Here is a 24,319-nt window from a genome sequence, read left to right as displayed (position 1 = left end):
CACCTCAGTGGGTCCCCTCTTGGCCCCCGGCTGCGCGCCTCCCGGGCCGCTGGTCCGCGCCCACCCTCTGCACCCGTGCGCCCCCTTCCCGGGCCCCCGCGCCCGTAACCCGCACACACTCGTCCACGCCCCCCAGTCCCCCCCGCGGCGGAGCGGTAGGTGTTGTGCGGACTGCGCCGGGCCGCAGTGCGGCTGCGCGCACTGGGCTGCCTCCGGGGCTGGCAGGGCAGCGGCGGCCGCGGCGGCGGCGGCAGGGCCGGCAGCGAGTGGCGGCGGCGTGGGGAGTGGCGTGGAGCGGAGCCTGGGTCTGCAGCAGTGTGGGGACCCCGGAGTAGAAAGCCCCGGGGATAAAGAAGGAAGACTGGGCCGCGAACTCCCTGAGCAACCGTCCTCCTTGGATTTGGGGGGGAGCCTGGCCCCCCCACCTCGTCATCAAACGCCCCCTCCTCATCCCCCCAGCCCCGGCCGCTGACGGGAGGAGGCGGCGGCGGCGGCGGGGGGCTGAGGGGTGCCGCCATGCCTCTCCCGCGGTGAAGCGCCCCGGCGGTGAGGAGCCGCTTGGTCTCCCCGGTGATGTCCCCCAGGCGGCAGGCGAAAGCGACTCACTCGAGCCCTGGAGTAAAGGCCTAGCTTATCCAGCTTCCTTCCTCCTCCTCCTCCTCTTCCCCTCCCCCTTCCTCCTCTACCCCCTTCGTCCTCCCCTCCCCGGCTCTTCCTTCACCCTTCCCCGCGCCCCCATCTTCCCTCCCTCCCTCCCACCCCTCCAGCAGCGATGGCAGAGGAACAACAACAGCCGCCACCACAGCAGCCTGATGCCCATCAGCAGCTTCCCCCCAGCGCCCCCAACTCGGGGGTGGCCCTGCCAGCCCTTGTGCCCGGGCTGCCAGGGACAGAGGCCAGCGCGCTGCAACACAAGATCAAGAACTCCATCTGGTAAGAGGATCCTCCATCGCTGGGGTAAAAAAGCCCAGGCACATTTCTGCTGCAAAGGGGGTGGGGGACGGCGGGAGGGGGAGTGGAGGAGGAGGCTGATGCATTCATTGAATGTGGGTTTCGCGAGTCTGGTGCATAAATTGTAGGACTCTGGAGCCCCTGGTCTTCTCAGCCAAAAAAATGCTTTTACCCCCTCCTCAATTATGAAGTGCAGATAAACAAATTATTTGTGTTTTTCTCTTAGTGTAGGAGGAACATGGATCGAAATGAAGTCATATTGCATGATGTTAGCATGAATTTAAACTGGGGAATGTGAAATGTGTTTACTCCTTTTTACAGTCATAGAGGGAGGAAGAAGTGTATTGTGAATTTTCACCAAAAGAACATTGTGCGTAAGAATATTAATGTGTCTTTCCCTTTCAATTGGGTTAATTGAACTACTATTTCTGGATATTTTTGCTAACTTTATTCTAATATTAAATTTCCCTTCCAGGGAGTTTATTCTTTGCCTTGATTGTGAAGAAAGTGCTTCTTTAATATAAAATATTTTAAGGTAGTAGCGTACATCGTAAAGTAATTTTTTAAAAATTTAAATAAATGAGGACTCAAATGTCTTGCCATTTTAGGTGTCTTTTTAAAGAAACTATAGGTTGAATGTCCCTTGCTATTCTTGTAGAAAATTTCCAATATTTCAGCATTAGATTAAGCTCTTAAGGATTGGTAGTGATCTTTTAATAATTAAGTACACTGAGTTAAGTCCATCCTCTGTTAAAACCATTGCAAATATTCTTTGAACATGAACTTGCATTGTTTTGTAGGATTCTTCAATAACTGACATTTCAAAAAAATGTAGCACTACTTTTAAAATGGAAAGCAATATTTGGAAGTTGGTTTAAGAAATTGCTTTTAATAGAAGTTTAAAAATAGAATTAAATGTAGTATACAAAAGGCCTTCATTTTGAAAGTGGAGATGAAATCTTTCGGGTCTTGTGATTGAATATGACTTCTAAGATATCAAAACTCTTTATTTTTATTTTGCAATTCAAAAACAAACATAATGCAGCTGACATTGCATGCACAGTATTTACATACTTAAAAAGTGACAATTTTTAAATACAAAATTGAGGTTTGTTATATAGTAATTTTTATTATTTTCCTGGCATGCATCCGTGTTGTCATGATGCTCATATGAAGTAGGTCAGGTCAGGCTTTAATAGTTTCATACTACACAATAGTTGGCAGTTGACTACCTAGCTTTCAGTTTTAATTTAAAAATAAAGTTTAAATATTTTAAAGGTGAACTTTTTTGGCTTTGACAGTAGTTATGTTGTGGCAACTTGAATAGGTTAGATAAATATGATTGTCGTGTGTGTGTGTGTGTGTGTGTGTGTGTGTGTGTGTGTGTGTGTGTGTGTGTGTGTAAGGGAGAGAGAGAGCAGGCTTTATTCAATGGATACTCTCACCCCTTTTTTAAAACTGAAATTTAGAAAAAGTGATAGTTAATTTCCTGCTCACCATCAAGGTGTGCATAAAACCAGTTTTATTTTTTTTAAAACCAGTTTTATTTTTTAACCCCTATTAAGGCGATATAACTTAGTGTCTCTGAAATTGTCATTAAATTGAATTAAGCATGGTGCTTTTTGTATTCAGCTGAGGGACATCAAGTTAAAGGACTAAAAGCTCTTTAAAAAGGCAGTTTTAAAATTCACTTTTATTGAATCAGTAAGGTATGTTTTAATTTATTATGAGAATAAAAGGGGAAAGGAATTTTCTCTATATAATTGTAAAATGAGTGAGTTATATAGACAGCTTAAGTGTTTGAATAATGATGATAGTGGAGTGCATTTTTTAGTAAATCATGTTATTTGTTTAATATCTTTCACTGATAATATTTACACGTCCATTACAGACTAACTGTCCTGACTTTAACATGAGAAAAACTTCTGAAGTGTACTCCAGGTTTGGTACTTGCTTTGAAAAAGGAACAACAAAACACCTTAATCCCAAAATGTGCAGTTTTATATTTTTACTTTAAAATTGTAGTGGCACACTTACTACCATTTCATTTTCAACTTTAGAAATGCTATTTGCAAAAATAGTTTTTATGTTATATTTGACTTTAGAATAAGTATTAGTGGATGTATTCAATACATAGTCTCATATGCCCGGCTCCACAAGACTGGATTTATATTATCCATCAAGTGACTGTATGAAGTAAAGATGTTAAAAAGTGAAAGCATTATTACCATCTTCTAAGAAATACTGTGTATGTATTAAATTTAAATAATCTTTAATAAATAAGATTGCAATTCCTTACCTATCTTCATTGCACATTTTTTAAGGCAATATTATTATTTTCCCAATTATTTTATCACCTTATGATGTTCTGAGAACTTCTTAGTTTTGTACTACTTCCTATATCATTCCTTGATACCATTACTAATGAGGATGTAAAATTACATTAAAAAAATGTGACATTTAAAAATTATCAACTGAGTTTTGCATTTAGGTTGATCATAGTTTCTAAATTACTGGGCTTGCAGATCACAAACAAGTCTGCACTTGTCTTCTTGCTCTACTAATATAAATATAGTTTGTGATGTAGGCCTTTTGCTGGACAGTGAGTTATTTATTATCTCAGTGCATAATTAATGTATTCTATGTATTAAACTAAAATTCTGTTTGATAAAAGTATGTCCATTGTAATTTTAAGCATTAAATGAGTATCTGAAAAAAAATACTCAAAATTGAAGCCATTGTACTTAATGAGATTGGAAACTATATTACTTAAGAAATGGAAATATAAAGTATTTTTAAGGTAGTTCTAGAAAATATACTGCCAACTAGATAGTGGTATTATGTTTCTGTGGTATATTTCTGAATACCTTCAACTTAAATCTAAGTTTACAAGTTTGTACTTACTCATTCCCTCTTTGTAGACAAAAGGTCCGAATCATCTACATGCTTCACTTGAAAAGATATTTATTTGTAGGAGTGTACTTTAATACTGACTATGTGATAATACAGAGATATTATTTGTATTTTCTAAACAGAATTCTAAAATAAACTTTTTTAATTAAGAAAAAAGGAAACTAGTTACCCATGTCTTTTTTTTTTTTAAAGGAAGATTCATACCAGCAACCTAAAACAAAGTCACAACTCAACCTACCTGCAAACTTTAACCCACATTGCACCCCTCTTTGGATACCTCAGAAATGAACACCACAGCCAATTTTCCCATCGCCCCTGTTTCCTAGTGTTTGGGAAAATGAAAATTTGTACTGAAACAGCAACAAAAAATTTACTGTGCTTTTTTAACGTTTTTAGAGCAATTTTACTTGAAACTCCAATAGAATAAAATTGCTGTAGAAAAATAGGATAGAGAAAATAACATTTGAGATTGCTTTAGCTTGTTTGATTAGTTATGCTTGTGAATAGATGATACCTACAGGGGGTGGGAGTGAATAGCATATTTGCAGTTAGGCTATAATTTCAGTACAGTGTTGATCATCTCTAATCCAAAATCTGAAATTCTCCAAAATTCAAAACTTCTTTAGTGCTAGTATGACTCCACAAGTGGAAAATTCCACACCTGACGCATGTGACAGGTTGCAGTCAAAACTTTGTATCATGCACGAAAGTATTTAAAATATTGTGTAAAATTACCTTTAGCCCATGTGTAGAAGATGAATATGAAGCAGATGAATTTTGGATTTAGATTTGGGTCCCATCCCCAAGATATCTCATTATGTATATGTGAATATCCCCAAATGCAGAAAAATCCTAAACCTGAAATACTTTTGGTCTAAAGTATTTGCAATATTCAACCTGTAACAAATGTTTAACTGGAAATTTAAGTGAAATCCTAATGCTTTATTGTAGAAAATATCCTAATACTGTATTTGCTCAAATAAATTCAGAGATTTTTAAAAGAATTAGCTATCAATTGTTATTTTTATTTATGTAACTCTTTTATTTCCAGATAAGATCTTATAAACCTTCCCTTTAAACAGTCCTATAAGATCTACCATTCTCTCCACTTTATGAAAAAAAACAAAACAAAACAAATAATACGATCTATAGGATTCCTCTGATTCCTTGTCACACCCTGGAAATTGCTGGGATCAGAGTTTCTTGTCTTTATTCAATGCTGGTTTCTAAATTCTAATTTAAATCGAAATTGAACAATTTTGTTTTCTTTCTGATTTATTGTGATGGCAATAAACCTCTGGACATTAAGTGATTATCTTGTTTCCATCTTAGTTACAGTGAGCAAAGTTTGGTAATCCATAAGATTTACATAGTGATGCCATATTCTGATTTCTGTCCCCTGTCCTAGAACTGAGTAGTTTAGTTCTGTCCTTGGTTCTGGGTCAGGCACTTTATTAGCTATGTCTGAGAAATAATTATCATTTCTTCAGCTGCACTGGGAAATTCATAACTTTACTATAACTGCATAACTTTGGAGTTTATGTTAACTGTGAGGTTATGATCTTCATTTTGTTTTAAAAATAGAAACTGACTAGTATATCAGTTGACTTTCATATATTTTGATTAGTTGGTTGACATGCTACCTAACCTGAGTTCAGCCCATGTTCTATACCAAGCATGAAAAAAAACTTAGGGTGCTTTTTTGCTTGTCGGAATGTAGTGAGCTGGGATGATTGTGTCTCAATACTAAGCATTTCTGATTCCAGAAAGAAGGCAGTTCTTTGCTGTCTTAAATTTGAAACTGATTCAGTTGTCTTTTCTATTGACCAGAAAGGCAAGTTAAGCAATTTCAAGCCTGTCTATTTTCCAGTCTTGTTTAGGTTAGGTAATGGATATTTATTTTACAAATAATTGACCAATTTGCTCTATTCATTGGAAGGTGACTTGAATGATGGTATGTGCAGAACTGATTTGGTCTCTGTCTTACTATTAGTTTTTGGTATTATTGGGAAAATTAGCTTTGCAGTGAAAACACAGAAGTGCCTTATGAAAGGTACACTTTGAATAAAAGCTTACATTGCTTTTTATATTAGAAAAATCTTGCACACTGACATTGTATAGAAGAAAATTAAAAGCAGTCTTATCATTTACTCAAATTTGAGCACTTCAAGCTAGAACAGTATGTAAGTACTCAAATGAATCTGCTATATATGAAATACTATGCTAGAGTGTGGTATTTGAGGAATGTCCATTCACTTGTAATATTAACCTTGTACAATTAACCTAAGTAAAAATGTACAATTAAACTTTGCTTTTATTTAGCTAGGGGACTGGGGAAAGAAGTGACAAGTGTCAAGTGTGAATCTTGGAAAAAGTACTTGGTTTCTGCATTTACAAAACGAGAGGGTTGTACTAAATGATCTTGCAAGTTCCTTTAGCTTAAATTTCTATGACTCTGTTACTATTTAAATTAATATTGACAATAATAATGAAAGATACAACAAGCATAATGAAAGACTAACATAATGAACTCATCACAGGTGATCAGCAGGTCATTTTCAATGTACAAATTATTAATATTTGTCAGTGTTTCCTTGGGTATTGTTCACTTATTGTTACCTTGTGCAAAGGTGCTGTTAAGTGAGATTGCAAATATTTCTTAAGCATGTATTATGTTTGAGGTATTTTAAGAGCTGTTTATTATGCAGAAATATGTAAGGCCATGTAGTAATCCTAGTTATTGGAGAGTTTACAAGCTGCTGGTTGTAGTAGGGAGGCTGTTTGTGTGCTTCTTTTGTTTTCTATATAAGGAGGTGCTCCATATTTAACCCTTTCCCATGATAATAATAATGTAATACTTTAATATTTTAAGGCAGTAGTGAATATCGAATTGTAAATTTGATTATGTAAACAAGAAAGGTGTGGATTCTTTTCAAAATAATTTAGTATGGGGTTCAACCTCACAATTATTCCTCCTAATCTAGGGTAGACATTCTAGTAAGTAATTGTGACAGAATATACTTTGTAAATTATAAAGAACAGGACAGTGAGATGGTTACTCCACATCTCTGACCAAAGTAGAGGACTCTGATCCAGTGCCTCCTTTCCACATTCTCTCTCTTTTAGTCTTTTAGTTGCTTTCTCTCCTGCTTTCTAGAGGGTTCTAAGCATTTGGGTTAAAGGTAGCTAATAGGAACAATAATCTTCCTGCCTTGGGTATGATAATAAATTGAGGAACAATAGCTCTAAAGACTTAATACACTTGGTTGCTGACTATGAATTAAGATATTTACTACTCAGTAAATAAAAACTTTAAAACATGGTTTAATTTATCTGTAAATCAATTAAATAGGCATTTTTTCTTTTCTGTGTCATGAACTTTGGTTAATTATATACAATATCTCCATAAGATGTCTATTATAGTAGCTCTCATATATATATTATATATATATATAAAATACATATTACAAAAAGTTGTGTGGGAGGTGAGGTTTTATATTTCTTCATATCTGAAAGCAGGCTGAAAACATGCAGATATTCCTTGCTATTTGCATATCTAGCTTGGTTCTTGAGTTCAGAGAATGAAAGGTCAGAGAGTGACAGATTCCAATCTGCTACATCTTGAAGTTTTGGAAGGTGTGAGTCCATATAGTGTGACAAATTATGTCCTTCAAATTGCCTTACCTAAAAAATAAATAAATAAATAAATCTGAACCCATTTGTTGTCTAAATTTGAATAGCAAGGGTTTGGATAGCAAAGGTACCTTTATACTAATTCCAACTCAGGTTTAGCAAATTAATTTGAACTGACATGCTAAATCTGATTGATTAGTAATGCCTACTAAGGGCATGGGAATAGGAAGCTAGGAAGTAATGGCGCATATACCTTACAATTACTTCCCTTTTCTTTCTGAAATGGGTAATTTTTAGAATTTGAGCACTTTTATAGATAAAGCATCAGTGATGACAAAGCCCCTTGGGCCTATTATGTTGGCATTTATGATGCCTTATTTTAAAAATATAAACCAAGCATGGAGAGCCCTTGGGTTTGTGTTGTTTTCTGTGCTTTGAGTACCTTGTACTTCCCAGTAGCTACAAGATGAGAACAGGGGATTACTGTATTAAGTAGCTGCTTCAGTATGCATTATCCATAACCCTTTTTCGTTGCTTTCATTATCTGCTTGTCTGTCCTAGTCTCTTTACCTGCTACCTGAAGAAACTTTATCTTTTTTTCTGCTGATGTAAGTCTAACTTCAAGATCCACCTTATGAACCACTGCCTCATATACCTTTCCTCAACTCCCAGGGAACAGTATTCTGAGTTGTATAATTTAATTTTTTTTCAGTAATTTAGCCTGCCCTTATCTGACATAATTCAATTTTCGTTAAGTTTTTACTGAATTTAAATGAAACATTCTTATTTTCTAATACATAAAGTTCTAAGGTATTCAGAGACTTAATATAGCTCAAACAAAGCAACTGGTATATAATCAGTAATTTATATTAGTATAAAATATATTATTTGTATATAGGGAAGCCCAGAACTTGCCATTGTTTTAGCAATGTATATGATATTTAACAATTTAATTGGAAATGAGTGTCACTTCAGTGATATCTTGCTTGGAGTAAAGTTGGTGCTTGGGAACCTGGGATATATGTTCCAACAAGATACTTTAGCTAATGTAAGGGAGTCACTTCTAATTTTGTTTGCAGTCATTAATCTGTGCTCTAAAATATAATTGTTAGATTAAATGTGTGATCCCTTTTCCTGAAGCAGAGCCACTAGTAAGGAACATTTGGGCAAATTCTAAATATACCCAGTTTTAAGAAGTGAGACGCTCAAAGATTAATTCTGAATTTATAGAATCAAGTGGTCAGGGAAATCTGAATTCAATACACAAGGATGGGGCAGGCTGGGTTATGGACTGATTAGTTTATTCTGTGTCCCAGCCTAGTTCTCAAAAGATAAACTTGGGATTTTAAAGACCCGCTTAACATTGAATTAGAGAGGCTTGCTTAAAATTTGGTCCTGGTGGAGGGTTTGAGCTAGTTAGGAGACAAGACCAAAGGCTAAAGTAATTTGTTGAGTTATGGCTAAAGTGGCAAAGGAAACTTATGGAGTGAGGGCAACTAAGGAAGGAGATAGATTTCTTTGGGAAGTCCTGAAGGGGTAGGACTAAAATAGAAAAACAACTTTGAGGGCCTGCAGTGTTTCACATTCTTAAAGCTGGCCATATAGGTTGCAAGCATGGTAGGGTATCTTTTCTTTTCTTTTTTTTTTTTTTTTTGAGCCAGAGTCTTACTATGTTGCCCTCAGTAGAGCGCTGTGACATCACAGCTCACAGCAACCTCAAACTCTTCAGCTTAAGCCATTCTCTTACCTCAGCCTCCCAAGTAGCTGGGACTACAGGTGTCCGCCACAACACCCGGCTCTTTTTTTGGTTGCAGTCGTCGTTCAGCAGGCCCTGGCTGGGTTCAAACCCGCCTGCCTCAGTGTATGTGGCTGGCGCCCTAACCACTGAGCTAAGGTCGCCGAGCCTTTATTTTCCTTTTTCTTTTTTTTTTTTTTTTTGCAGCTTTTGGCCAGGGCTGGGTTTGAACCCACCACCTCTGGCATATGGGGCCAGCGCCCTACTCCTTTGAGCCACAGGTGCCACCCTCCTTTTTCATTTTTTGGTCTGATAATCTTGCCTTAAAAGTCCCTTTTAGCTTTAAAATTATATTTTATATTGAAAACTGGTTAGTGAAGTTCTGAAATTATGATTACCTGGGAACTTGTTAGAAATGTAAATGTAAATTTTGAGTATCCTTCCTGGATTTACTATAGCGGAAACTCTGGGGCTACGATCATATGGTCAGTGAGCTTTGTTTTGACTAGCCTTCAGGTGATTTTGATTCTTTGAGAACCACAGGGTTAGAGGATTCATCTTTTTATTTTATTTTATTTTTATTTTTATTTTTTTTGAGACAGAGCCTCAAACTGTCACCCTGGGTAGAGTGCCATGGCATCTTAGCTCACAGCAACCTCCCACTCCTGGGCTTAAGCGATTCTCTTGCCTCAGCCTCACAAGAAGCTGGGACTACAGGCGCCTGCCACAACGACCGGCTATTTTATGGTTGCAGCCATCATTGTTGTTTGCCGGGCCCCGGGCTGGGGCCAGCTCAGGTGTATGTGTCTGGCGCCTTAGCCACTTGAGCCACAGGCGCTGAGCCAGGATTCATCTTTAAAAAAAAAAAAAATTAAACCGAAGTCTTGTGTTGCCAAATTATAGTATAGTAGTTTTCCCTCTTCTTAGTTTCACTTTTCCAAGGTTCCATTTACCTTTAGTCAATCAGTGAGAAAATAGTAAATGGAAAACTCCAGAAATAAACAATCCATAAATTTTAAATTGTACTCCATTCTAAGTAGCATGTTGAAATCTCATGCCATCTCACTCTGTCCTGTCTGGGACACAAGTCGTCCCTTTGTCCAACATAGCTACACCTTATATGCTACCCACCCATCAGTCACTTGGTAGCCATCGCAGGTGGTGTCACAGTGCTATTTTCAAGTAACCCTCATTTTACTCTTTACTTATTACTGTTACTTATTTTGCTATTTTATTTTATTATAGTTATGGTTATAAACTATTATTAATCTTACTGTGCTTAATTTATACATTAGGGTGTCCACTGGGAGTCTTGCAATATATCCCTGATGGATAAGGGAGGACTTCTGTATTTTCAATCATTCTTAAGTAGCCTAACTTTAATTTTCATAGTATTTGAATATAATTTTGCTATAGCATTATTTACATTATGTTGTACATTTCCTTTAAACGGATACCTTTGGTCTCAGTAATTGTATATTAAATGAATTGATAAATACGAATTGAACACAATTCTACTCAGCCCTACTCAGCAGTTAAAAGACATACACACACACACACACACACACACACACACACACACACACACACACACACACACACACCCCCCAGTGATCCATGTGCAAGATAGTATGGGATGTATAACCCAGGGACCAGCAAACTTTTTCTTCAGAAGACCAGATAGTAATTATTTTTGGCTTTGTAGAACATAGTCTCTGTTGCAGTTATTTTACTCTGCCATTATATAAGGAGATTAGCCATAGACAATATATAAATGAATGGATGTGACTGGATTTGGCCTTCAGGCAGTAGTTTTTGGATCCCTGGGACCCACTGACATGCTGAGAAAACAAGGAATACAGATTACAGTTCCCAGTGTTCTCTTCTTTTCCTTGACAAACAATGGATAATGATCACCTCACTTGCTTGATATTAATTGTACTGTAGTTCTCCCTTGGGTAAACCAGGATTATATGCAAAGCATCATAGAACACAAATAAGTGAGAGTTGTATTTCAGGAATAGTCTTAACACATTTCCTAGTATTAATAATAATAATAGTAAACTCTGTTGACTTCTGATTTTGGTCTGACACATCAAGAGATTGAAAGTCCACATTACTGTAACCACAACAAGAAAAAAAACTGAACCAACTGAAAATCACCAACTCTTCAAAATTGAGGTCATAGGTCAAATTGCTGCTCTGAAAACTGGAGAGACAGGTGATTCAGAGAATCGGCATTTACCAGGAGCAGAATCCCAGCAGTAGAAGCCCACAGCTAAAGCCACGGTAGGAGTAGCACATCAAGTTGTGATTGATGCATTGCTGGGGGTGCATTGTAGACTAGCTTGAGATTTAAAAACAAAGGGGTCCTAGTTTTAGGAGGGCTTCCTGGCACTTGCTGGAGTTTTAACTTCAATGTGCCCTGTCAGTGACTATCAGAGAAAAATCCCCTTGTGCTTCCTGCAGGAGGAGGAGAAGAATAACTGTTTTGAAACATGCCCAGAGCTCTGTGTTCTCTTTAACAAGATTTGCCCTCAGAAGAACCTATTTTACCAGAGCCTAATTGACTTGGGCTTTACCAAAGCCTCACAAACCTGGATGAAGGAAAATACCCACTTTCAACCCCCTCTAACCTTTGATGTGAGGGAAGGGAGGTCCTCAACTCAAACTATGTAAGAATAAGACCTAATCGTAGAATTCTAGAGTGCTTTCCCTCTCCCTACCACACTTTACCTCCACATCATGTAATCACAGGAGATTACAGTTAAAAAAACTATAAGCTTCTGGCCATAGTTAAGGAGTCTCAAAGGATACCCAAAGACAACAGGGGAGATAAAAACAAGAACCACAGAAAAAATTTTAGCCTCTGACACCCCAATTACAACAAACAGTAAAGACAACCAAATTCCTAGTCAAATAAACACAAAATACCTATCTCAGTTCCATTTACCCAATATTACCATGCCAGGCTTTCAACCAGAAATTATAAGGCATGCTGAAAGGCAGAAAAACACTTTCTGAAGAGGCAAACCAAACATCAGCATCAGACTTAGACATGACAGATTTTGGGATTGTGACAAGGAATTTAGAATAAATATAGTTAGCAAGCTCAGAGTTCAAAAGGAACAAAATGAACAACAGGCAATAAAAAATAGGCAAGATAAGCAGAGTAATGGAAACTCTAAGAAAGAACCCAAAGGAAACGTTGGAAATCAAAGACACTAACACAGACGAAAAAGGCCTTTGTTGGCCTCATCAGTAGTACATGACAACACGACTTAGGAAGGAATCTGTGAGTAGGAAGATATGTCAATAGAAGCTTTCAAAACTGAAATGTAAAGAGAAAAAAGAATGACAAAGATGGAACAGAACATCCAAGAACTATGAGACAATTACAGAAGATATAACACAAGGAGAATATCAGAAGTAGTAGAAAGAAAGGAACAGAAGAAATAACTTGAAGTGTTTGTGGCTTAAGAATTTTCCAAAATTGGGCGGCGCCTGTGGCTCAAGGAGTAGGGCGCCGGTCCCATATGCCAGAGGTGGCGAGTTCAAGCCCAGCCCTGGCCAAAAAAAAAAAAAAAGAATTTTCCAAAATTAATGACAAAGACCAAACCAGAGATCTAGGAAGCTCAAGGAACACCAGCCAGGGTAAATACTAAAAAAAAGTATACCTGGGCATATTTTTGTCAAACAGTAGAAAATCAAAGGCAGAAAATCTTGAGAGAAGCTGGAGAGGGAGAATTTCTTTACCTGCAAAGGGATAAGGATAGGAATTACATCAGAGTTTTCTTCAGAAGTCATGCACATAAGGAGAGAGTAGAGTAAAATATTTGATATTGAAAGAAAAAAGAACTAAAACCATCAACCTAGAATTTTGTATCCAGCAAAATTATTCTTCAAAAGTAAAGGAAATAATGACTTTCTCAGACAAATAAAATCTTGAAATCTGTCACCACAAAATGAAAAGAAAGTCAGGCAGTGCCCATATCTCAGTCAGTAGGGCGCCGGCCACATGCACCAGGCCTGGTCAGTTCTAACCCAGCCCCAGCTCCTAATTAAAAAAAAAAAAAAGAAAGAAAAAGGAAAGGAAAGAAAGTCTTCAGAAAGAAGGAAAATGATATAGGTTAGAAACTCAAATCTACATAAGGAAAATGAGAAGGAAAAAATGAAGGTAAAATAAAATCTTTTATTTTTCTTTTCTTTAATTGATCTAATAATAATTTGTTCAAAATAATAACAGCAACAGTGTATTCAGTGATTATAGCTCATGGATAAGTTAAATGAATGACAACAATCTTATGAGAGATGAGATGGAGGAGTTGGAAATACTCTGTTTGTTATAAGGTAGTAACACTTAAATCATGAAGCAGCGTAGTGTTGTTTGAAAGACATCTTGGATTAGCTGTAAATGTATGTGTGTTGTAAACTCTGGGATGACCACTAAAAAATGTAGTGTAATTGATATGCTAGGCATATAGAGAAAATAGAACCATAACATGCTCAAAATTAGAGAATGCAGAAATAGAAATGGAAAGCAAAAAATACAAACAAGGAAAAAGGGTAATGAAAGTAAACAGTTAATAGTAACGGTACATATTAACTCAGCTGTATCAATAATCACTTTAAATAATACCATTTAAAAGACAGAGACTGTTAGGGTGGATGAAAAGCAAGACTGCCCAACCCCAGTGGTATGTTGTCTACAAACATACCACTAATACTTTGGTACTTTATCATAATTTAGTAACCAGTTACTTGTAACATACTTCACTGCTGTGTTGTAACACTGAATTTGAGAACATTTGCTATAAAAGTTGCAAGCAAATGGCAAAGTGCTTAAGTTATACAAGAGTTTAAGAGGAAACGAACTTATTTTCTGCCTAGGTTTATGTTTAAACCACTTAATTTCCTTTTAGGATTAATTTTGCAAGTAATTATTGAGCACTTACGTGGATTCTGATTTTCTTTATAAAACGGGTTTATTGAGATAATTTTCATATCGTTATATTCACCTGTTTTAAGCATGCAATTAAGTGCTTTTGAGTATATTTACATAGTTGTACAATTAACATCATGATCTAATTTGAGAACAGTTTGTTATTTTTTTCAAGCGGTTGAAAAGTGAATTATATTGACCAGGCTACATAGCAATTAGAAATAGAAAGGTTATTTGTCTAATTATAATTCTAAAGGGTCAGAGGCAATAGGAGAATTTGAGGTAGTGTTTTTTATTTGTTTTTGTTTGTTTTTTGTTTTTCTTAATGTTGATGAAACTTAACAATAGGATATGGGTTTCTAGAAACTCAAAAGATAAAGTTGCGTTTGGCTCCATTATTTTTTTCCTTGCTTTTATCTTTCCTTGCTTTTATCCTCTGTGGAGCAGTGCTCTTACTGCTTTAGATATGCTACAAAGCTTTCTTCTACTTAGATACTTACTACAAAAAAAAAAAAAAAATCAAAGTATTGTGTTGAGTTTCACCATAACTTGTGTGGGTTTCAGACACTTCTACTTTATGTATTTGTAATTATAAAGTACTACATGTAAGCTATCTTTTTTTCTGCAACTTTTTTTTTTGAACTATGAAGGTAATTGAACTCCTCTACATTAGTTTTCTCTTTAAAAGGGAAAGAAAATTTCTCTGTCAAGCATAGAAATTTACTAGACAGAGTAACTTTTATAAAAAATCTTGCATATTTAACTTTTTTTTTTTTGAGACAGTCTTACTTTGTCACCCTCGGTAGAGTGCCGTAGCATCATAGCTCACAGCTACCTCAAACTCTTCGGCTTAAGTGAGAATACTAGTATTCTCTTGCCTCAGCCTCCCACGTAGCTGGGACTACAAGTGCCCACCACAGTGCCTGGCTATTTTTAGAGATGAGGTCTCCCTCTGGCTCAGGCTGGTCTCAAACCTGTGAGGTCAGGCAGTCCACCCACTTCCTCCCAGAGTGCTACGATTACAGGCATGAGCCACTGTGCCCAGCCTTACATTTAACAGTTTTAAGGTGAAAAATAATCAGAATCACAGAGAGGCGATCCAGTGTAGTAGTGTAATAAGTTATTAAAATAAGTTTTAGAATTAGTTGCCTGGGTTTGCCACCCAAGTCACCTAATCTTTGAAGCTGTTTACTTTTTCAGTAAAATAGAACTAGTAATAGTACTTACCTCATAGGATGGTAATGAAGGGTAAAGGAGATAATTACTATAAAGTACCTGCTATACAATCTGACACATGGCAAGTACTTAATAGATGTTGGCTGTTATTTTTTAAGAGCAATAAAATTGAAAGAACCTTTACATTTTAACATACCATTCATATACAAGATTATATGATTACTTCTGATTTTTAATACCATATTACTGTACTGTGACGGAGGGAACCATGATGATAGGTGCAGGAAGACTTTTCCAGGCAGCAGGAACAGCAGATGCAAAGGTCTTGAGAAGGCTTCTTACAAAGAGGCAGCAGCAAGAGTGCTGTGAGCAGAGTAGTGTAGCAGATGAGGTCAGAAGCAAAGAAGCAGGCAGATTTGTGTTGGGCTTTGCAGATCTTGTAAACACTAAAACTTAAACTTTCATTTTTAGAGAGATGAGTGTCACTGTAGGATTCTGAGCAGAGGAGTGACCTATGACCCAACCGATGCTTTAAAGTCTCACTTGACTGTTGCATTGAGAAGAGAGTGTGGACCGTGCAGCAAGGGCAGACACAGGGAAACCAGATGGCATGGGGTCACTGAAATTTTGTGTAAAACATGAAGATGTATTTGTGTAAATACATCTAAAATGTATCATATTAGTAGATGATGGTCCAAGGGTATTGCAGTTAGCTAGGAGTGACTTTATTTAAACTTTTCTCTATTTTCCAAAAATTATGGATGTATTAGGCTCTTTGAGTAGAGAGATATACTTGCATATTAAGCACTTTATTATAGGTACAGTTATTAAATCTGAAATATGTGTCCATCAGAGACACTAAATGTTCATAATTTGTATAGTAGAAGCATCAGCAATTTCAAATTAATGGCCTAAGTAAATTAGTAAAAAGTAGGAATTAAGGATAAAACATTTTTCATATAATTCAATTATTTTAATAGAAGCAAACTAAAGTAGAATATATTAACAGTAGAGAGAGAAGATACAAATGATTATCATAACAGTCTAGCAGCCTTACTACTCCTGGTTTCCTCTTTTTACTTAGATAGTGGTTTTAGTAGACTATTCTAATTGGTCTTGTTCTTTCTTTTTTCACCTGCTGTCCTTTTGCTTGGTCCACTTTTTGCCAGCCCAACCTCCTTAGTTAATGTCAACTTATCCCCTCAGAATGCAGCTCAGTTAACTACAAGAGCCTTTTCTGAGCAGTTTAAGTCGTTGATCATGGTCCCTCTAAATTGTAATTCTTGTAGCCAGTTGTTAAACTGGTAATAAAATATTCATTTATGTGGTTTCCATGTTAGTTAGAACCATGTAGATGGATTGTATCTCTTCCTTATAGACTTTTCCCCAGAAGCCAACTTGGTAACTACCAAACTTTTTGTAGACTTCACTTGGAGGTCTGATGTAGTTTTCCTACAATTTCTCCTCCTACTTCCCACTGTCCACTCTCTCATGTAGTTTTAAGTTGCAAGTAACTAAGTGTGGTTGAAGTAAAAATTTAAGTTTTCTTGCTACACCATTTTCAACAGCATAGAAGCATAGTTTATCATTAAGTTTCTGTTTACAGACAACCTCTTTGAATGTTTTAGTGTTCATATGGAAAGTAGTATTACCAAAATGAATCATTTTATTAGTATTCAAATAAACATATAATGTAATTGCAAGTATTATTTTTTGCAAGTTCTTTTTTGTTTTTGTTTGAGACAGAGTTTCACTATGTCACCCTCAGTAGAATGCTGTGGCATCACAGCTCACAGCAACCTCAAACTCTTGGGCTTAAGTGATTCTCTTGTCTCAGCCTCCCAAGTAGCTGGGACTACAGGTACCCGCCACAATGCCTGGCTATTTTTTTTTTTTTTAAGCTTGAAGTTTGAAATATTTTCCTGAAACTCACACACTTATTTCCTTTTCCCCTGGTCTGTGAATTTTATGGATTTATGATGTTATATACCTTCTTATAAAATACTGTTTAATTATAAAGAAGTGTCCAGTGCGCTTAATAAAAAATGTTAATTATTTTAACAATTTCTCATACCTCGTAGGGAGGGAGTAAAAAAATTAACTCTAGTAGCCCTGCCACACATTAAAACATTTTTTGACCTCTAGAAATTGTGATGTGTCAAATTAGTACAGCCCAAATTGTGTTGAAAACAAAGAAGTAAGTCTGGCACGTATTGGCAGTAATGACACTTACCTGTTGATCTGTAAGGCTTAATTTTAGGGGAATGCAGTTGCTTTCTTGAAAGCTATTTCCAAAGAATTCAAGATTAATTATTATGTCTTCCTAAAAATGTATTTTTATTTTTAATTAGCAAATTATAATTGTAAATATTTGTGGGGTACATTATAATGTTTCCATACATTATGTATATATTGTGGGATGAGCAGATCAGGCTAATTATCTGTCACTTCATATATTTCTTTGGGTGAGGACATTCAGACTCCACTCACAGCAATTTTGAGATATACAACACATTATTATTAACTCCAGTCACCTTGTCGTGCGGTAGATTGCCAGAACTTATTCCTCCTTTGTACCCTTTGAACAGCATTTCCCTTCTCTCTATCTACCTTCCACCCCTATGTTTATGTTTTTATGTCTTTCTGAATTCTTTAAATAACCATACTGATTATTTTTTTCTTTTTTATGGAGTAATAGTTTTTGTTCAATATTTTTTGCTCCAAGGAGATTTTTTAGAGCTTTTAAAAGCAAAACACAGAGAATGCCAAAGAGATATCTCCTACATATACAACAGACCTGAGGAACCCTCCAACAGAAAGAAAGCTCCCTTTGTTCTTCAGTGGTTGGCCACTCCCGTCCTAGTGTTCGGTGCCACTTTTCTTTAGGGTTGCAGTTTTGTTTTGATGCCCTTCCTCTGTGGAGGGTTTCATACAGTGTATGCATAGTTATTTATAGCTTTCATTCTGTTCATGATGATAAGGAAATCTTTGGGTACAGCCTTGATTACTAGTGGGTAGTTTATGTCAAAGGTTATACTTTAGTTTTGTTAAATAGCAGGTCTTAACAGAAAGCTTAAATATTTGTAGTTTTTCTCTATAATACTATTTTTTTCCACCTTTGCTTTTAGTCCATTTAAGCCTGAGTTTTCTTTCTCAGTTCCTTCCTTAATTTTTTTTTTTTTTCCTGCTTCTGAAATTGAGGGCCCAGTCTTTGGATTTGTGAAAATAATGGTCAGAGTTTTTCACTTCTGCACCCTGTCAGAGCCAGTCTTACCTAGGATAGGTAGCATCTGTTTGTTACCCTTCCCAAAACGATTCCTTGCTTTTAATCTTTCATGAGATGACTGCCCTGTAGGTAACTAATTTATTCCTGTTAGATGTCTACACCTGTACTTCCTCTCTTTATAATTAATTTCTAATTCCCTAACTCTCTCTTGTCACTTAGGCAGACTCTTTGTGGCCCCAAAATACCTGTGGTATTCTATTCTTTCCTCTTGCGTTTTATAAATATAAAAGGAGTACTTTTTTATTTAGTCTAAAATAAGACATGAGATAATTTCAATAAATTATGAAAGGACGTATTTCCTCTCAACACTCATGTTAATTAATGTAGTACAAGGTGTTTGTTGTTGAAAATACAGAGCCTCCTAGTTTGTCTCCCTATCTGCTGATGCCCCCTGAATTTTTTCTCTAGTCCCCCCCCCCCCTTTTTTTCTGTTGTCTTTCCTTTCTTATCCTTTATCTCTTCTCTTTTATGGGATAAAGAAATATCTCCTTCCCTCCCTCCCTCCCTCCCTTCCTTCTTTCCCCGGGTTCTGCCAGCCGCTGTGTATGTGGTGCCATAACCGCGGAGCCTCTTTTATGGTTTTCTTAGTCTTTCCACCTTCTCCCCATCATAAAAAGGAAGAAAATTTGTGTCTGCTTTTCTTATGTGTAGGTTCTGAGAGTCTGGCAGCTTTATATTTCTACTTCAGGTAGTTTCAAAACTTAATTAATTAAGAAAAGATGTGATGAGCCTTTAGTATAAAAAATTATATAAAATCATTTAATAATGTACTATAAAGAAGATGTGAGTCAGCAAGCCAAGTTTACAGAAGGAAGGGGTGTGCTAGACTGCCTGCTTGCTGTAGTCTCCAGGTACATGCCTTTAGTTTTCTTCTTCAGGGCAGAAGAAAACTAGAAAGACAGTTTTGGATTCCTGACTTCTAAAGTGAAATGTGAAATGTTGTTAATTCTCTACATTTTCAACCTGTTTGCACATAAGTCTGACTTATGTCTTGCTTTAAATAACAAAGTAAGTTTCTTGTAGTCATCAATTTTTAAAGTAAATTGGAACGTGTATTCTAGCTTTGGCAGTGCAGTACGAACAGTTCTGAGGTTTCCTCAGACAGCTGTTCTCCTGAGTGAAGACAGTGACCTAGGGAGGGAGGAACTACAACTGAAACCCAGCCAGAGAAATCCAGTTTTATAGGAAATTATTTTAGAGTGTCGGTTGTGCAGTGGTTGTTACTTGATTACATAGCTAATTTTATGTGTGTTTAATCTTTACAATGACTTAGATGAATGGGCTCTGGAATGAATGTGACAGATTACAAAACAGAATAAACTGAGTGTGGTGTCTCATGCCTATAATCCCAGTACTTTGGGAGGCCAGGTTGGGAGGACCACTTGAGTTTAGGACTGTTGAGACCAGCCTAAGCAACATAACAAGACCATATCTCTGTAATAAATTTTAAAATTTAGCTGGATGTAGTGGTGTATACCTCTAGTCCTAGTTCAGACTGGAGGATTGCATGAGCCCAGGAGTTAGAGGACTATGTCACTGCACTCCAGCCTGGGCAAACAAAACAAGACCCTGTCTCTTAAAGTGTTATATTTTAGACCTGCACATTTTGGCTGTTTAGGATTGCAGTTGTTCATCCCTGAGATCTGAAACTATTAACATTTGCTGATGTCTAATGATGAAATCTTGCTTGTTATTGCCATTCACAATAATGCAAAATTATAGACAAGTTGTATTTCAGTTATAATACAAGTAAATGATAAAGAAACCATCACAAATCAGCAGGAGGATTATTTAATAAATAGTATTAGTGCAGTTGGTTACCTATTTGGATGAAGGAATAAATGAAAAGAAACCAATAGGATGGTTTTAAAAAACTAAAAACTGTAACAAAATAGGAATTAGGCCCAGTGAAGTGGGTCACTTCTATAATCCTAACATCCTGGGAGGCCAACCTAGGAAGACTGCTTAAAATCAGGAGTTTGAGACCAGCCTCGCAACTTAGTGAGATCCCATGTCTACAAAAAATTTAACTGGGGGTGGTGGCTCATGTCTGTAGTCCCAGCTACTCAGGAGGTCCAGGTGGGAGGATTACTTGAGCCCAGGAGTTTGAGGTTATAATGAGCTGTGATTGTGCCACTGTACTTCAACTTGGGCAACAGAATGAGACCTTGTCTCTTAAGAAAAACGAAACTAGAAGTGAACTTCTGATGGAGTGAAAGTTTTTCTCTGTTAGAAGATAAATGAAAATAAATTTTACAAAAAACAAGAAAACAGATTTTTTTTTTTCTTATACCTAATCCAAATAAAAGACATTGAGGACATGTCGGCTTGGCACCTGTGGCTCAAGCGGCTAAGGCACCAGCCACATACACCTGAGCTGGCAGGTTCAAATCAAGCCCAGGCCGCCAAACAGCAATGACGGCTGTAACCATAAAATAGCCGGGCATTGTGCCAGGTGCCCGTAGTCCCAGCTACTTGGGAGGCAGAGGCAAGAACATCGCTTGAGCCCAGGAGTTGGAGGTTGCTATGAGCTGTGATGCCACGGCACTCTATCTGGGGCTGCAGCTTGAGGCTCTGTCTCAAAAAAAAAAAAAAAACAAAACAAAAGACATTGAGGACAGAATAAAATTTGAATGGTTATGCAATCATTAGAATGTTTAATGAGTGTATACCATCACATGAATAAATTCTTTTGATAAAATATTAGGTAAAAAGAAATGCAGTTTAGTTTTACAGTTTCACACACATAACTAAGCACACACACATACACACAACATCTTATTCTTAAAAAAGAGAGAATGGAGGAAAAACACACCAGAGGTACTGCTTTCTGGAAATAATGTTGGGAGTGGTGGTATGGGTTATTTTCAAACATTTATTTTCTTTTTATGTATTTTTGAATCTTTCTAAAATGAGCAATTTATTTGAAAAATATTTCTTTTACAATTGCCTAAAGAAGTCCAAATACTTCATAATTTCTTGATTTTCTAACTTATCTTCTCTCTTCTCCTTTCTCTTACTTACACATCAGTTTTCCTGCCAGAGACTGTTCTTTTACAAAATTTTACAAAAATTTTAATGTGAATGCCTTGAACTTTTTCATTTCAATGCATGGCTTATCACATCTTATTTGTGTATTTGTTTGCCTATATTTGAAGGATACACTTGCTTTGCAACCCTTGCCTGATAGATGTAGAGTAGCTTGGGAATACTTAACTATTTCTAAGTCTATCCAATAGTCTTCCATCTCTTTCTGAGGCTTTCGCTATACCCTTAAAAAATTACTTTTTAATTTTTCAAATTTCAGATTACTATGAGAGTACAGACAGGTTATGCTCTTTCATGTTTGTTAGGTCAAGTCCAAGTTGTAGTTGTGCCCTCACCCGGGAGGTGTGTCACATACCCTTACATTGTGTCTATTAGGTGAGAACACACCAATTCCCCTCCCCCCCCCACTTGAGTTTGATTGTGTTTTTCTGTTATGTGTGTGTGTATGTGTTCATCTACTGGTTTCATATAAGTATTGAGTAAATTGGATTCCTGCTTTTCCACTCTTGTGATATTCTAAGTAGAATGTTCTCCAGTTCCATCCAGGTTAATACAAAAGATGTAAAGTCTCTGTTTTTTATGGCTGAATAGTATTCTATGGTATACATGTACCATAGTTTATTAATCCATTCATGATGGGCATTTTGGTTGATTGCACGTCTCGGTGATTGTGAATTGAGCTGTGATAAACAATCTGGTGCATATGTCCTTACAGTAAAATGATTTTTTTTTTTTTGAAGTTTTTTGACTGGGGCTGGGTTTAAACCTGCCACCTCCAGCATATGAGGCCAGCCCCCTACTCCTTTGAGCCACAGGCGCCACCCTTAAAATGATTTTTTTTTTCTCTTCTGTGTAGATACCTAGAAATGGGTTTGGGGGATAAAATGGAAGGTCTACTTTTAGGTCTTTGAGGATTCTCCATACTTCTTTCCAGAGAGGTCGTATTAGTTTGTATTCCTACCAACTGTGTGAAAGTGTTCCCTTTTTTTCACACCCTGGGCTTTGGCTTAGACACTTTGGCAGTAAGGCTTCCCATTTCCCTCTGCACATTGGAAGACAGCTCTCCAGACCATAATAAAATCACCTCAGTTTACTTTATACTTTCCAGTTTTTTTTTACCCCCACCCCGTTTACCTTGTAGCAATACTTCTAGGATAGCATTTATCAAGGTTTGCATGTACTGTATTTTTAAACTTTGTATATCTTTCTTTCCCAGTAGATGTTGAGCCCATGCTGGGCAGCAGCTGTATCTTATTCATCTTTGTGTCTCCCACAGTGCTATGTTAGCAAGTATTTATGGTCTTGATTTAAATAATAATTTGTTACAGTTTAAATCTCTAGTCAAAAGATATTTTAGTCCATTTTTACCCCATGCATTTCTTCTTGTTTGATACATAATCTTAGTGCATTGTCTTTTTAAAAATATATATTTTTCATACATTAAAAGCAAAAGCATATTGATTATATAAAAACAATTTAAACAATTTATATCTGCCATCTATATAACACAACACATTGTTTCTTTTGTTTATGTACATATTTTTTGTTTATTTTGGTCTATTCTAAATCAGGTATTATATCCTTCCTTAAAATTCTAATCATTCATTCAACAAATATTGATTAAGCACCTATTGTTAGATGCTCTTTCAGAACTCCGGGGCTATAATAGTAATAAAATAATCAAAAATACCTGTTTTCGTAAAGCTTGTATTATAGTAGAGGGAGACATAATAAATAATATATAAAATATGTGTGTTGTATGATGGTAAGTTACGTAAAAAAAAAATAAATTAGGAGAATGTGGAGATTGTGTATGTAAGGAAGAGGATTGTGGTTCTAAATAGGTTTTAGTCACACAGTGCTGAGAGAAAGAATTTTAACCAGCCGGATTGGAGAGACATTGCTGAGCACCTTGGGCATTAGTTAAGACTTAAGAAAGTCTATGCCATAGGATTAGAGCTTCTTCATCCATAGAATAAGAGGTATTCTAGACTGATCCTAGCTAAGCAAAAAACTGATCTTCAAAAGTTTCAGATTGAGGGCTGGGTAGGGAGGCTCACACCTATAATCCTAACACTTTGGGAGGCCAAGGTCGGTGCATTGCTCGAGCTCAGGAGTTCAAGACCAGCCTGAGCAAGAGTGCAACACCATCTCTATTAAAAATAAAAAAAAATTAACTTGGCATAGTGGTAAATGCCTGTAGTCCCAGCTACTTGAGAAGCTGAGGCAAGAGTTTGAGGTTGCTGTGAGCTGTGATGATGCCATAACACTCTACCCAGGGCAACAGAGTGAGACTCTGTCTCAAAAAAAAAAGAAAGAAAGAAAGAAAAATGGATAGAAACAGACTCAGAGGTGACAAAGTTGTGGAATTAGCAGATATTTTATATTTCTTTGATAAGTTTGCTCAAGGATTAAAAGGAAAAGATGGATATGATCATTACATAGATTGGGAATCACAACAGAAGTGGAACTCTAAATAGGAATCAAATGCCAAACCTAGAACAGACAAAATTAATATCTGAAATGAAAAATTTACTAAATATATGTAATGACAGATTGGAAACTACACATAAAAACTTCAAGGAGAGGGAAAAGAAATGAACAGAAGTAAGTGACCTATGGGGCAAAATGGAAT

The 24,319-nt window shown here is 36.7% G+C and overlaps 1 protein-coding gene across 1 annotated transcript in view; it reads left to right on the top strand.

Moving 5' to 3' along the window:
* The first annotated feature begins 771 nt into the window (after positions 1–771).
* Positions 772–24,319, top strand: part of RFX7 (regulatory factor X7) — a 140,589-nt gene continuing 117,041 nt past the window's right edge. Inside the window, exon 1 of the mRNA XM_053593918.1 lies at positions 772–933. Within this exon, the coding sequence (XP_053449893.1) occupies positions 773–933 (161 nt within the window). The 5' untranslated portion in view covers position 772. The remainder of the gene's footprint in view (positions 934–24,319) is intronic.

Source organism: Nycticebus coucang, chromosome 6 (assembly GCF_027406575.1).
Source record: "Nycticebus coucang isolate mNycCou1 chromosome 6, mNycCou1.pri, whole genome shotgun sequence".
Classification (NCBI taxonomy): domain Eukaryota; kingdom Metazoa; phylum Chordata; class Mammalia; order Primates; family Lorisidae; genus Nycticebus; species Nycticebus coucang.
The sequence above is the reverse complement of the archived record's forward strand: the minus strand, read 5'-3'. Positions and strand labels throughout refer to the sequence as shown.